General features: G+C 35.2%; 1 protein-coding gene across 36 annotated transcripts in view; it reads right to left on the bottom strand.

Moving 5' to 3' along the window:
* NRCAM (neuronal cell adhesion molecule) overlaps nucleotides 1–16105 on the bottom strand; it is a 143448-nt gene that overhangs the window by 24158 nt on the left and 103185 nt on the right. For 21 of the 36 annotated variants that reach the window (XM_039726697.1, XM_039726712.1, XM_039726713.1 and 18 more), the window contains 9 exons: nucleotides 15814–15915; nucleotides 12843–13040; nucleotides 12660–12730; nucleotides 11790–12015; nucleotides 11386–11501; nucleotides 6640–6844; nucleotides 6358–6480; nucleotides 5069–5245; nucleotides 3945–3980 (listed from right to left, as the gene is read on the bottom strand). In XM_039726697.1, the coding sequence (XP_039582631.1) occupies nucleotides 3945–3980; nucleotides 5069–5245; nucleotides 6358–6480; nucleotides 6640–6844; nucleotides 11386–11501; nucleotides 11790–12015; nucleotides 12660–12730; nucleotides 12843–13040; nucleotides 15814–15915 (1254 nt within the window). The remainder of the gene's footprint in view (nucleotides 1–3944; nucleotides 3981–5068; nucleotides 5246–6357; nucleotides 6481–6639; nucleotides 6845–11385; nucleotides 11502–11789; nucleotides 12016–12659; nucleotides 12731–12842; nucleotides 13041–15813; nucleotides 15916–16105) is intronic. The other 15 variants (XM_039726716.1, XM_039726721.1, XM_039726723.1 and 12 more) reach the window with 1 other exon arrangement.

The raw sequence follows: 16105 nt of genomic DNA, 5'->3' as shown, positions 1-16105 counted from the left end.
CACACCCACACAAGAAAAAAATGAAGGACAAAGGTAATATATTCTGCCAGAGCCTGTCAGACACAGAAAAATGGTTTATTTTCCTTTGCCTTTTTAACATTCATAGTACGAAATTCAAGCTTTAGTGTAACAGTAGGAGTGAATTCCATTTCTGGCAGTGAGAAATGGGCATCAGTCACTTCTGGGATTATTTAGGTCAATTGCAAGAGCATTTCTGTAGTGTAAGAAATACAAAGCCAAAGAAGAAATGCAAAAAATTATGTCACTGATGAGCATGTAGCATGACATCCACAAAGCAAAAGGCATTTTCAGGAATTTTTGCACAGTGATAATAATCATTTTCTCTAGTCTAGCATGCAAAGCATCAGCATTGTTCCCAGTGAACTTAAAAGAGGACAAAAGAGTGGTTCTGCATAGCAGGCTGTACTGAAAGAATCACACAAATACATAATGGAGAAGTCCACAGGGGGAGAGTGGCTGAAGGAGCAATATAAAAATACTACACTTAACTTGACTGTAAGAGCAGCTTGAAATTGTTAGCAAAAGACATGGAGACATTATGTGAAATTATTCAAGAGAAAGGGGAAACAGATGGTGGGCAGAAAAACTTATTTAAAGAACTACATTTTGTACAGAACAAAGAAAACTGAGATGATCTACAAAGAGATCAGAGATAAAAACTCTGCTGAAACTGATTTCCAGCCTACGGTGAGGAGCTACATACTGGTGTTTCATCCTAAACCCCCAAAAGAATAGCTTCAAACCCAGAGAACAGACTACTTATTTATCCCACCTGTAACAAAAGGGAGTACTATTTGTCACTAGTACTTGAGATATGAAGTTCACATGAAGAAGACAGACCAGATCGAGTACCAGTGACAGGAGGCACCAACTACCATTAAAGGTTACTGTGATCTCACAAACTTATTTTAATTCTATTTCAAGACTACCAGTTACCAGTGTCAGCATGCATGCAGATTAGAAGTCCTTGCTTTCAAATATAAATGTTGACTAAATCAAAAAGAAGCTAAAAAGTGAAATGAGGAGGCTTGTGGAATGAAGCTGACATGCCATGCCATGACTCCCTATACTTCAGCTTACAAAAAACATGCATCCCTATGACTCTTTATTTTAACCAGCAACTTTCATTTCTACTACTGGTCAAATTGGAATTCTCTTCCTTCCTCTATAGGGCAGTTATTTGAAACGTCTAATGGAAAAGGACAGAAAAAACATGATCCTATGATCACCTGAGTCACTTTGCAGGTGCTACTATAATTATTTTATTCATGTAATTGGGTTATTCCCCCATTTTTTCTCACACCTCTGTTACCTCATGCCTGTGGTTAGATGCCAATATATAAATGGCAATACCTAATATATCTAATAAATAATATATCTAATGGCAATACCTAATATATCTAATATTAGGTATAATAAATTCTATTTTACATATAACGTTTTCAGACACATTTAGAATATAGGTTGCTAAGAAAAATTCTTTCTTTTTTTCTTTGTAGTACCATTAATTTGATCAATTTTAAGTAATTCATAACATCACAGTATTAGAAAGAAAAAAATGACAGTTCAAGTCAAATAGGATTATCAACTATAATATAATAGCTTTTTCATCCAGTAAATAACATCTAATGATTTACTCATGTAAGCTTGTGACAGAAAAAATATTGAATCTATTAAGATTCTTAGATTTACCACAGCAATATATCCCTCTGCCTTTTAATTTATAGTTTTACTGTGAGAAGTGAAATATGTCCCAAGTGGCACAGCTCACTAAGGTTCAAATTATTTGAAGTCCTCCAGGAGTATGTGTCTAAAGTATATGACTGGCCAAAGGTCAGGTCTTCACAGGCAGCTATCCAGTAGAAAACACCAAATGCTGAAATTTCAGTTCAGCATTTTAGGCTGGCTGAATCTGGGAACTACTGTCTACTTAAATTCCAGGATCAGTGTGCTCAAATCAAAAGAAAAAAGGATAATTACATTTTCCTGGTAAGTTCTGCCCTTCAAAATTAGAAACCTGATATGTTTTTGATAGACCACAAAATGGCTGTGGTCTAAATTTGTTCTGGCTTTGGGTCCAAATTAATAAGAAATGTATAGACATATAGGCCCTCCTGCACTTAACAGAAAATAGAAAGTTCACTGCTGGGTACAGCTACTTTTTGAGTGGGCTGAGCACTTCTATCTTCCAAATCCACCCACTCAAAGACCAACTAATCTGGTGCTCGATACTGACAATATGATCCTCCTTTTCCTTACTCGTGGTCCCTGATCAGTGGCAAAGCATTTAACATGGTATTGTAGCAACCACTGAGAACATTCATTTCAGACCTGCAGCAACTCAGATGTCCTAACAGATGTCATGGCTGTAGTTCTGTGCTGTTTGCAGGTCCAAAGTCTTCTTTGTAATTGCAAGAGCTATATGCTACAGGAATATGTGAAAACTTTGAAACCATAAACAACATGGAACCAAACAAAGACATCTGCTTAGTTTTCAGAGAACCTGAGATGACAGCTCTGAAATGTGAGCTGCTCCAGCTAATCTTACAAATAAGATGCTTTCTGATAGCCACATACAGCTATAATTAGACCTCAGTTTCACACAGAGAATCCATTTTTCCTTGCATGAGTTTTTAGAGTCAGCTATAAATAATGACAACTTAATCTACATTTCTGCTGTGCATGTCCAGGACTAAAGTCAGTTTGATTGTTCCAATCTGTGCTGACTTCTCAGCTATGACTAGACTAAAATAGTAAAAAAATACTTGACATCAAAATAATTCCACAACTACACACACTTGCCAGAAACATATCTGATATCAGAATACACTTATATATACATATAAATATATACATACATATATATATACGTATGCCCAAATGCAGGCATACATATATTTATATATTGTCTGATTTATACCAGACTGAGTGAATGAATATCTTTATTATGGCTATCATTCACAACACCCGATAATCAAGTGAAAAGAAACTATATGTAAAATAATTTATGCTGTCTCTTCCAAGTTTATTAAAAATGTTGGGTCCTTCATATACAGATTTTGACTTGTAATGGCCTGAGAATCTGAAGCAGAGGTGTTCATTAGTGTTAATAACACTTGTCATTCAATGACACCTCTGTACAGAGAGACATTCCTGAGTTTGAGCTACCTCATGACAACCTTTGCTTCTGACAATGAAGGCATCAAAATTCATTAAAACTGTGCAAAACCGAATCATAAAGAACTAAATATTACCAAAGTTAATTAATAAGAATGATACTAGCTTGTACTCACTGAAATATCCTCAAGTACTCACTCACAAGATCTGTGAACCTAAAGCAGTGGGAAGACATTTGCCTGTATATTCAATCTGATACTCAAACTGAGAAGTAGACAGAGGGTATTGTCAGTCATTTGTCTCCTATGCACAGTTGGCTTGCAAATTAAGTAAATGTGTTCAAGTGGGTAGCAGTAATCCACAGTGAGAACAAGAGTGCAGATATTATTTAAAACAAAAAATTGCATATGGCACAAGCAGTAAATGAATCTCCTTCGCAAAAGTGCTGTTTTTTCTACTCCAGCTAATCAGTGCTGGTGCACCTGGATCCTGAATATTTATGACAGTGACATACATCTCTTAAGTGTTCAGAAATAATTAGACTTTGCTGAAGCAAAGCTAATGAATTCCCCTGGAACTCTGTGGCAAAATAAACAGATGAAAGGTATTAATAAGCATTCTGTATTCCTTAAAAGAAACCCCAACAAGCCCAAACAAAAATCCTCCACAACTGTTTTCTTCCAGCCCTGATTATACTTTGTACAAAAATATGTAGTCCAAGATTTTCTGTCCTTACCACTGCAATTTCCCCATTTGCAACACTATTGTAAATCCACACATTAATAAATCATGCAGTTTCATTTTACCTTTGCCTGCACCTACAGCAGGACGGAGAATACCAGCTTTAATGGAGGAAAACAAGAATAGGAACACTACATAATTAGATACAACACCAAAGGAAACATACATATACAATTTGACTACAAAAAACATGCAGACTAGATAAAATGTATTCATTCAAATAAATTAGAAACAATCCATTTATGCTGAACCCTGACAGACTACTACAAGACAAAATGATTGTACATGCATTTACAAAATTTTATGGCTCATGCTTGTTAGGGTGCAAGATTTAAACTAAATGCAGTTCATATGCAAACTTAATACCCTATCAGAGAAGTTGCATTGAATAGCAACTCATCTATGGCAATTCCAATAAACCATCATTTTAATGAGCACAAAAACATGTGAAAACATGGTACCAAAATAGACTTATTAATATTAAGATGATCAAAATTATAAAAAAGTTCCAAATTTCCTGTTGGCTTTAAATTATTCTTATTTTGTTAAGCATCTGTATTTAATTAAAAAAAACAACTTTAACAAAGCTCTAAAATGGCTACAAATATAAAAATCAATAGTGACAGGATTTATCAATATACTTGGTGGTTTTTAAATACTATACAGTTACTTGGGGGCATAGATGACAAATTTATTTAAACAGTTTTACAGTTTTTTGCCAGTTCTGCGAAAGCAATTTAGATTTCACAGAAGCTGTCACATACTACAAAAAATAAATAACCTCCTCTAATCACAAACCTGCATCATTCCAGTATTTTTCTCTGTGACCAAAGCTGGTCAATGATGCAGAATAGGTGAATAGACAATAACCACTAAAAATGTAAAGTTACATGAAACTTGAAGGTCAGAAAGGCCCATGTCTGTCTTAGAGCTTGTGAGTTGATATTAAAAGAAGAGGCTTTATACCTCTTTGGGGGTTCCCACTACAGCAGAAAGCCTTTACATGTATTTTCTTTAAAAAGATTTAGAATATTTTATTAGTGTATGACACTCTACCAAAAAAAAAAAAATCACTTGGCCCTATTTCCTTAGTGGAAGGAAGCAATCGCTACATTTAGATACAGATGTTTAATACAATCTGTAGTGGTTTTTAAACTCAAAGGGCTTTCCTTATTCATACATATCTTACCTTCATCCATAATTGTTACTGCTTCCTCAGTTATCTGACTTCCTGATCCAACTGAAGTTTGTGCGTTAAAGTAAAACTTGTACCGGGTGCTGTAATTTAAATTTTTTAATATCAAGCTGCTCTCATTGGCAGGAATTCTTATCTCTATCAAGGGACCCAATTCATGTGTGTTGTTGACTGTTGTTACAAAAAAAAGAAAAAAAAAAGAAAAGAAAAAAAAAATTAGGAAGCTTGCATACACTGTCATTGTATTTTAAAAGGCTTTTGGTTTGTATGTAATTTTTTTGCTTGTCTGCTGCATCTACACTTTCAAAAGAAAGTCACCTTTGTGTAAAGGTGCCAAAATCCAACTGGCAGATAGGAAACACTAGCAAGTTTAAGATCAAATTTCATTCTCATAAATCCAAGGCAAATGAGTTCAGTTCAAACCATCTGAATTTATACAGTGTTAAAGTCCTCCCTCACTATGGAAAAATTCTGAAACTCTAAATTCAGTATGCTTAGGAAAAGAAAACACTGAAGCTACTTGTGCCTAATGTCAAAGAACAGTGGGATGGATTTGGTAAGTGGAAGAAGGTAAATTTCCTTTATCTGTTCCATGCATATGCAACTCTTTCCAGTGTCACTGCTGAGAAATTTCTGGGCTAAGTAAGCAACTGGGATCCAAAAGAAGTGATTTAATAGCTCTGAGATGAGTAAATGGCACATTTATAAATTTTTCTTTTTAAGATTATAATACTGTGAAAATGGGAAAAGCAGAAAATATAATTGGGCATACTTTGATTTACTTCTAATGACATTTTTTTCTGCAGTTATATAGAATATAGAGATGGTAAGTAATAGTACCTTGCATCTAACTTGGATGCCACTTATCTGTAGGACCTCACCTCCATTTGTCTGTGAATAATATAGAGATGGTAAGTAATAGTACCTTGCATCTAACTTGGATGCCACTTATCTGTAGGACCTCCATTTGTCTGTGAAATATGGTTTGAAGCAATGAAAGTAATAAAAATGTTGACCTTGCACTACAGCAATAAAAGATTTCCAAGTACAGTCATCTATATGATCAAAATATATTAGTCTTTTTCAAACTTGACATTTAAAATGCAATCATATCTTTTGTACATTATAAATTTAACATAATTTTTTCTTCATAAATGGATTATTATTTGGTAGATACATTGCCCAAGTCAGAGTTTTATCACAGAATCAAATAATGGCTTGCATTGGAAAGGACTTGAAAGATCAGAAGTACAACTCCCAAAATATATTAATATTGAACTTACTTGGCTGAAACTTCAGTGTATATGATGTCAAAACACCATTTGGATGGGTGGGTGAGCCCCACTCCAGAGTCAGAGAGTCCAATGTTGGGTTAGTAATCTTCAGAAAGGAAGGTGAACTAGGAACTTTTAAAAAGAACATAGAGTAAGTACAAAGTGGATTAACTTAAAACAGGTCATTAATTATTAATTCTTAAGAATATTACTGTATTGAGAGAGATTATTATTTTATGAAGTCCAAGTTAACCCCATTTAAGTTTAATATCTAGGTTTTTCATTTCATACCTCCTTCAGGAGTCTTAAATGCTTTGTCTGGGCTTGCTGGTCCTTCTCCTTTACCATTAACAACTCTAACATTCAGCTTGTAGGAACTATAGGGCTCCAGTCCTGGTAACATTCCAAAAGTCTTGTTTCCCCTGAAAGTCAAGATCTTTTTTTCTACATGTCGTCTACTCCTTCTGGACAGACTCTGCACTTTCCAGTAGTAAATCTAAAGACAAACAAACAAACAAAAAAAAATAGTGAGTGCTCAGATGTTCTGATTTTCTAAACTCTCAGCTCTTCCATAAGTATCCATGAATTATAGGTAGAAATAACTCCAATTTTAATAAGCTCAGGTTAAACACAACATAGAGCTTTCCTGCTCCAGAAACAGAGCTTGTCTATAAACAGTCTACACAATCGAGTGCAGATTACCACCTGCCAGTTCTGCTAATGCTCAAAACCAGTCTGATACAAGTTCTGGTTGGGAACTACATTGGTCTGTGATCGTTCTCCTGTTATCCAGTCTGAGAGGCAGAAGTTATCTATTCATTCAGTAACATGTCTACAGGCCTTCCAAAGCAGATTTGGACTTTGCCTCCTTGTTAGATCACATCCCTGACCATCTTATTCCTTGATGTCAGGTTACCTATAAATGGGGAAGAAATCAAAAGATTTGATTTGGCTAGAAAAACACACAAGTTCTGAAATTAATCTAAGGTTATAGTACTGGAATGATCTCCACCCAGAGATGGGAACACTGTTCCTCCAATTATGTGACAATTTGATCTGATGAGAAAGCTGATTCAGGTGTCCATTGAGCTGACTTTCTAAGAAACCACATATGAGCCACAGAGATGCTTTCCCTGCACTCTCTTTACTACACAGTCTCTCTACCATGGTAACTTGAAAGATATTAACAGCTGCCCCTCCAAAAGACTTGTGTTACTTCTAAGATTGTCACCTTCAAATACATAATTGTATTTGAAGGTTACAATCTTGTATTCACAGCATCATTTTCATACACATATGATCACAAGCTAAAAATCATTACGAAATCTAAATTAATAAAAAATCTATTCCTATCCAGGCCAACTGTAAAACCCCTCTTCAATTCAGGAAGCCTGGATTTCACATAGGAATTCAAAAAAAGGGGCTGTTAAGACTTGCAAAGCCCAGCTAGATAGCTATAAAGCAATGTTGCACTTAGATCAGCTTTCAACATAGCATTTCACTCCAATCACTTGTAAATGCCACTGTGTTTTACATGGTTTGAGTTAATGTTTTTCAATATCACCAGCTGTCATCCTATAGCTCTCATCTTATCAGCTAGTGTAGAAAATCATTTACAAGCTAACAAAACTTGAAATGTTGGTACTATTGGTACTGAAACTCAGAAGCTGTAATAAAATACAGTGCACCACATTTTCCATACTTTCTTCCTAAGTTTGAAAAGCTTTATAGTACTGCAGTGTATTGAGTAATAGCTAGATTAATACAAGAGCAAAATATGAATTATGTGCTGTAGACTGCTGCTTAGTTACACATCTTCCTGCTTTGCCTTCAAGACGTGACTCTTTAGTCACTCTCTTAGTTCTCTCTTTGTTAAGAAATCTGTCCTCAGTGCAACACTGTATATTGGGCTACTGACAGAAAGAATTTTATTAATTAGGAAAGCCTGAGTGTGCTAGTAGGATTTTGCTTCTGCTTTTACAAAGAGCTCATCATGTGCTTTGTAAAGCTACGTCAATGATGAGGTTACTTCATCCATGAAAAGTTTTCAGTTTGTATTGAGAGAAAGCTTTTTAATAATAGCTACCCACCAGGTCTTATGATTTCTCATGCCTTGTCTAGCCTTGAATCTATTTTAGCTTGATTTAGCTGTATTTGCAAAAATTATTTAAGGTATTCTTGCTGTATCTGCAACTTATTCAAGGATATATCAATGTCACATCTGTCCTAGCCAGAACAGCAAAACTACTCAGTGGTCTGGTCGGCTGTCAATCCTGTGGTTGTGAGCTTGTTTTAATTATCATTATCAAGTAACTTATTTGACCTTCAGTTTTGCATAGCATTGTGTAATTGTGTGTCTCTCCTCCCACTCCACAGAAAAAAAATTAATTATACTGTATATAGAGAAAGCATAAGAAATTAAATAGAAGTGGTCATGACATAACTAACCCCCTAGATCACATGGAAAGGAAAGTGATCCCATTAGTGATTACAGGACAGAAGACAACCCTCAGACACTGAAAGTTAGAGGAAACAAGAAAAGTCCATCTAAACTTTGGATGACAACAATTCACTGCTGAAATTAACACCTGATATATAGGCAGAAGTGTGTCTATGGATTTTGGTTTTGGTATTGTTATAGATCTTTAATAGAAAATTGGTGATTTGGATTAAGACCTTTAGTGTTGCTGTAACTTGATTAATAACTACCACTAATTTTACTAGATTCCAACTCTTCAATTCTCGCATAACAGACATTTTCCTTTGATTGCCCATTTTTGCATGAAATATCAGATGGATGTAAAGCTGTCATCTAATAGATAAACATTCAAGAGACTAGTCAAGTCCTGTTTCTCAGCTGAATTTATTGTGTTAGTGTGGCAAAGCAGCACACAAACTAAAAACATTCACACTATGTCATACAGAATTAGTGTAAGTCTCTCTGGATCATGGTATTTTCTGTTAGGAAAGAGATACTCACATACCAGAAATTCACATTCATGTGGTAACCAGCTATAGAGCACTGAAGTTCAGTTTCAACATTTTTGACTGCTCCATTTCATAAGTATGGTGCATATTTATTCTCCTCCAAATACTCTCTACTGTTTTAATTTTTCCAATATTTCTTTTACCTCCTTTCACTTAAAAAGAAGTAGTTCAAATTAGTCTTATTCTAGTTTGGGCTTTTACCTCCTTTCACTTAAAAAGAAGTAGTTCAAATTAGTCTTATTCTAGTTTGGGCTAAGTAATCCGTTTTGTTAGAACGCACTTATGAGAATACTTACAGAGGAGCAAAGAAAGAATTACTTTGATTTTCCTCAATTGTTACACAGGATGTTGTAGTTCCCTCACTGAAGCAACTTTTCCCTATCCTCCAGGGATACCAGTTTCAAATCTTGAAGTCCTTGTGTCTCCCCTTCTCTATTAAATTGCAGTCTTTTTTCTCCAGCACAGCCTTTTCAGTTATGACCAAAGGGAAAGTGATCCCATTAGTGATTACAGGACAGAAGACAACCCTCAGACACTGAAAGTTAGAGGAAACAAGAGAAGTCCATCTAAACTTTGGATGACAACAATTCACTGCTGAAATTAACACCTGATATATAGGCAGAAGTGTGTCTATGGATTTTGGTTTTGGTATTGTTATAGATCTTTAATAGAAAATTGGTGATTTGGATTAAGAGCTTTAGTGTTGCTGTAACTTGATTAATAACTACCACTAATTTTACTAGATTCCAACTCTTTAATTCTCGCATAACAGACATTTTCCTTTGATTGCCCATTTTTGCATGAAATATCAGATGGATGTAAAGCTGTCATCTAATAGATAAACATTCAAGAGACTAGTCAAGTCCTGTTTCTCAGCTGAATTTATTGTGTTAGTGTGGCAAAGCAGCACACAAACTAAATACATTCACACTACGTCATACAGAATTAGTGTAAGTCTCTCTGGATCATGGTATTTTCTGTTAGGAAAGAGATACTCACATACCAGAAATTCACATTCATGTGGTAACCAGCTATAGAGCACTGAAGTTCAGTTTCAACATTTTTGACTGCTCCATTTCATAAGTATGGTGCATATTTATTGTCCTCCAAATACTCTCTACTGTTTTAATTTTTCCAATATTTCTTTTACCTCCTTTCACTTAAAAAGAAGTAGTTCAAATTAGTCTTATTCTAGTTTGGGCTTTTACCTCCTTTCACTTAAAAAGAAGTAGTTCAAATTAGTCTTATTCTAGTTTGGGCTAAGTAATCCGTTTTGTTAGAACGCACTTATGAGAATACTTACAGAGGAGCAAAAAAAAAGAATTACTTTGATTTTCTTCAATTGTTACGCAGGATGTTGTAGTTCCCTCACTGAAGCAACTTTTCCCTATCCTCCAGGGATACCAGTTTCAAATCTTGAAGTCCTTGTGTCTCCCCTTCTCTATTAAATTGCAGTCTTTTTTCTCCAGCACAGCCTTTTCAGTTATGACCAAAGGCAGCACACTACCTTACAATAAGCTTCCTTCCATTATATGGGCACTCTGAATCTTCTGCCATTTCATATGTCCTTAATTTGAGCTTTTAAACTGAGCTTTTTCCTGGCCTCCAAAAAGACACAGAACCCAGCATATGCTAGTAAGTGCCCATTACTCTGAATTAAAAACACGATTAATCCTATCGAAGCAGAAAATGAGTAATATTAGCATCAGACCTAGAAGAGATTCTTACAAAAGTAGTTCTTCACATCCTCAAAATTACTTTGGAAAATGATCTGTTATCATTTTTTAACCTGTTTAACATGTGCAAGCTTGATTGCAAACACATGCCATTTTTCTTCAAGGACAATGTCACAGGAAGCTACAAGGCTGGAGCATTGCTGAACTCTGTATGAATTGCATCAAAGCTGTTGCTTTTGTCAGCAGAACTTGAGAGCTCACTGAAAAGCACCAGTCCTCTTACATTTCAGTTACACAATCTGAATACAATCTCATACAGGAAGATTGATCTATTTTAATAAACAAGGAAGAGAATGCTTTTGACTGTACTTACTTTGTACCCTTGAAGGTGTCCTCGGACACTTTTTAGTGGAACTGGGTCCCAATGCACCTTTGCTAATGTGCTGTTAATAACATGAACCTGCACATTGCCTGGAGCAACCATTGGCACTGTGTGGAAAGGATGCAACAAGCACCTAGTTAGAATTAGAAACCACACAAACATAGTTTTTTAGTATGAGACTGTGCATTGTACTTAGCAGGTTAAAATGTTCCTATGCTTTCAGGATTGATACTACAGAGTAGTATGAAGCCTTTACTATCTCCAAATTGCTTCCTTTTAATTAAAAAAAATAACTACTATCCCCCTTATCAATATTTCAGTATTTTAAATACCCATTCAGGTTATACGTTTAGTTCCTTTTAATTAGGATAACTGAGTCAAACTACAAAACTTACAGTCTTCCCCTGAATGTCCAATCACCTCTGATGGTTCTGGTGCATACCCCAAGTCATTTAAAGCTTGCACTTTAACTTCATATGGGACAAAAGTTGGTGTACCAGACACAATATATTTAGATACATTTGCAACTATAACAGATGTCCATTCATCATCAACATCTTTCTGGCGCCAGCTGACTTTGTACTGAAGCCCTGGTCCATTAGACTGAAAACCTTTTAAAGGCTGAAATGAAAAGAAATATTTTTAAAATATTCTGAAGCATCTGAAAAATCTCAACTTAGAAAGAAATACATTGATTCTTTTTATAGAATATCACCAAAAATTTACCACTGTATTCTGCAACAGAGAAGCACTGCTGAAAGTTATGCAATATAGCTTTTACAAGAGGTCACTTCAGTTGTCCTTTTTTTTTTCAGTTTTCACTTTTTGGTAAAAAAGCACATTGAGTGATATGGGTCACTAAAACTTCAACAGAAGTTTTCTCATGGGAAAGTGCACAATATTTGTTTATCATAAAAGGTGACAGTAGAAGTAACATCCACATTAGAATTCACTCTAAAAATTAGACCCAAAATGAACATCCATTTATATTTTGAAGTTTTCCTAAAGTGGCAGCAAACATCCTGTATTACCTAATTATTGGCTTATCCTGAGAAAACATGCAAGGAAATATGCATCCCTGCTTCAACTTATTTAAAATTTTGAATGAAAATGAAGATGGGGAAATGTATGAATTTAGCTCTTTTTCAAGAATATTGTAAGCAGGCAATTCGGTATTCTCATCATTGGTTCTCAAAACAACAACAAAAAAAAGGCTACTTACAAACCCAAAACCAAATGAAACCTTGAAAAAAGACCCATCTTACCTCCCATGTTATTACCAAATTATCAGGTTCTGAGCCTATCCCCTGCACATTAGCAGGATTTTCATCAGGGCCTAAAAATAAAACATTTACACGTGAACAAGAATGGCTGCTGTGTGATTCCAAGCAATCTCAATGCTATTCATAGCAGGACTCAATCACTGGGAAGTGGCAATAATTATTTACTTGCAGATTTTGTCAGGTACTGCTCAGATGGCTCACTGGGCTGGCTTCTGCCAATCTTATTGACAGCTATCACACGGAAGGAGTAGTTGACATAGGGAGACAACTTCAGCTGCACTGTTGTCTGAGTGCCAGGGACTTCCGTCTGGTAATGCCACACTCCTGGTTCGTGCAGCGCGTCTTCATACTCAATCACAAAGCCTGCAAGCAGGAATTGCATCCAACTTTATGTCAAAACTCAAAACAGCTTCCCCGACAAGTATATGCATTTCTGAATGAGCTAGCCAGAAGGTATTGCTCCAGCCAGTGCTTTCAAAAATCATGGAACCTGACATGTAAATACATAAATCTAACACAAATCTACAATGTGGATATCAAAAGTAGAAGTAAAGGTGAAATAGAAAAAATAAACCCTTAATTTTATCCTTTGCTGCTGTCACTAATGCAGCCATCTCTCAGGTAATACATTTATACAAGAGCTCTCTGTCAGGTACTGGATTTTAATTTAATGGGAGCACTTGAACTATCACAGCAAGGAAGTGGATTTTCACTGCCAAATACATTGTTCTTAGTTGTATATTCCATTTTCCCCAATGAAACTGGAATAATGAAAATCTGTTTAAAGTCAAGAACCTACACTTGAGGAAGGTGTTTGAGAGTACTTTTCATTAACTTCAAATTAAATCAGGGAATGTATATTCAGACACTAAATTTCTTTAGAGCACTTTGTGTGAACATTATGATTACTGTCAAGACCCTACAAAGCATATAACCTTAGGGATAAATAGGTTTCTAGAATTAAAAAAAAAAAAATCATATTCATTATGAAAGACAAAAGGATATTTTTTTACAGATGTGAAACAGCCAAAAAACCTTGCTGTAAGATATGAGATATCAATTCTGAAAGACTTAGGAGAAAATTTTAGGACACCATAAATAAATGGAAGAATGTACAGTCTGAGTACATTCCACGGAACCTGGAGCATCAAATATTTGTGTGCTGTGTAACAAGAATTTTCCTCTATCTCATGTGTGGGTGGAGACAGAATATGACTCAAGATTGATCCTGTTCAGACTACTAAAAAAATTCAGAGTGGCATCTAAAAATTTCTCTTAGAATACTTACAGCACCACATAGAAAAATACACAACAATTTGAGGAGCAAAATATAAAAGAGATAAGTAGTACTAATCATAGCCTTCTGTACTTAAGGCTGGCAGATTTCATTCTGACCTAAGTAGTAAGAGGGGGAATTGACCCCAAATTACTGTCTGAGCTACTGCTGCTTTTGTGTGTTCAGTGATACAAGTCTTGGGATGTGATGTCTCCAGGATAATGCCTTGTTGAAAAGGTGAGAATATTATATGCCAAAAAGGTGTTCACTACTGCTTTTTGCTTCCCTGGCCACTAGCCTTCTGCCTGCAACTCCAGAAGAATAATTTATAGGCAACTTCAAAGGGAAAAAACTATCTGAGCTTTCAGAGAGATTCTAGCATGTCAGTCGTGTTGTACAAACAGAACACTCCTAATGAAGTGCAATCCTTGAGTCTTCATCTGCACTTTGAAGTGATAGCAGCAGCAAAAGAAATAGGCTTACTCAGGAAGCAAATGCCTTATTTTGCAGCCTCTAAGAAGACCATGCAGCAATATAAATTGTATTATAATTAAACCCAGCATTATTTAGTTAGACGAGTTCAGTTTCCACTATGCGAGTGCATGCAGAATCTTGTTCTAGAAAAACCTACAAGAGACAACACTGTCCAGTACTAAATCTTTTGCTACAGTGTGATCTTATTCCTACAGAAAGACAACACTTCTGTCTTCTGGCATGGAAAAAAATGAGAGTATTAATAAAAAATATGTATATGAATAAACTAATATTCAACTATTTACATTGATCTTCCATATTTTATATTTTAAGGTATATTACTAGTTGATATACATTAGAGATGCCTGAGACTGTAAAATTTCAGAAAAATCACTTAGTGTTTCATTAAAATGTAGTCAAGATCTTTGATGTTTTCAGAAACTTGTGAAATTCTGTTTTTTACAAGTATTCCTTTCCAGATACCTGATCCTTATGGTTTGTTTTCAGTGTTGAGAACAACCCAGCATCAAATCCTGGAGAACAACACCCAGTAAGTCAGTCTAACTAATTAGTTCCAAACATAATATCTGCACTCAGCAACTTGTGGCAGTTATCTAAAATCACCCTGCATCAATAATGAAATACCTGAATTAAGTTGCTCATAGGGAAAAAGTAATGCCAAAAAGTCGTTCTGATCCTATGATTTTTTGGAAAACAAAATATCTTTGTTCCTTGCTCCTAAATTCCACCCCCCCATCCTCTCTGCTCAATACAAGACTTTTCATTATGTTTTACTGGGAAGAATAACAGCATTTAAGATAAATTTACTGCCTAAAAATTTTACAGATATTTAATTGTTTAGTTTAATGGATTTGGTTTATTCTTTTAACTGTCTGGACTAGGAAAAAAAACCAGAAAAACTATCTACCTTATATTTTCATGAAGAATAAACTTCTGCACCAGTAGAGATGGTTACTCACTAATGATGGTAGTACTAATGCTATTTCAAATTCATATAATTACAAAAGAGTTAATGCAAGATGTTAGTAACTCTCTCCTTCAGAAGCATAGAAGCAATCAACAAGTCTGCTCTCTACATATTCATAAAATTGGACTTTGTCAGACAGGCCTCACATCAGTATATATAACTTCTATATTATCTAGCACAAGTTTGTGAATAAAAAAGCCCAGTTTTTCCAGTCTTCCTGCTTGGCTGTACAGTAGTTATTAAGGGTATGTTATGTAAATAAATGGCAACTAGAGAGTTAGAGAGTTAATTTACCATTTTCCCACGCTGCACACAAAATTTATTCCTGAAATATTTGGAATTTGAGAACAATTAGAGCAGCACTTGCAACATAGTGCAGTAGATACAATCAAACATACTTGTAATGGGACTGTTGTTTTCATCCCCTGGTATCCATGAGAGATCAATGCTTCTTTCTAGCTGACCTGTCAATTCCAAGTCAAAGGGTGGATTTGGCCGAGCTGTAAATCAAATGAACACAAAGTAACCACACCAGAATCTGTACTTTAATATTTGAAAAAAATCCTTACATTCCAATCAAAGAATTCCACAAATACAGCAGGGCAGGTCTACTCACTTATGTAAGCATGACTTAAAGACTAATAGCATGCAATTATTACAAAACAGACAAAAATGGAGAACTGATGTAAC

Source organism: Passer montanus, unplaced genomic scaffold (assembly GCF_014805655.1).
Source record: "Passer montanus isolate IOZ18808 unplaced genomic scaffold, ASM1480565v1 scaffold6, whole genome shotgun sequence".
NCBI classification, from domain to species: Eukaryota; Metazoa; Chordata; class Aves; order Passeriformes; family Passeridae; genus Passer; species Passer montanus.
This window is presented reverse-complemented; position numbering and strand designations above follow the sequence as displayed.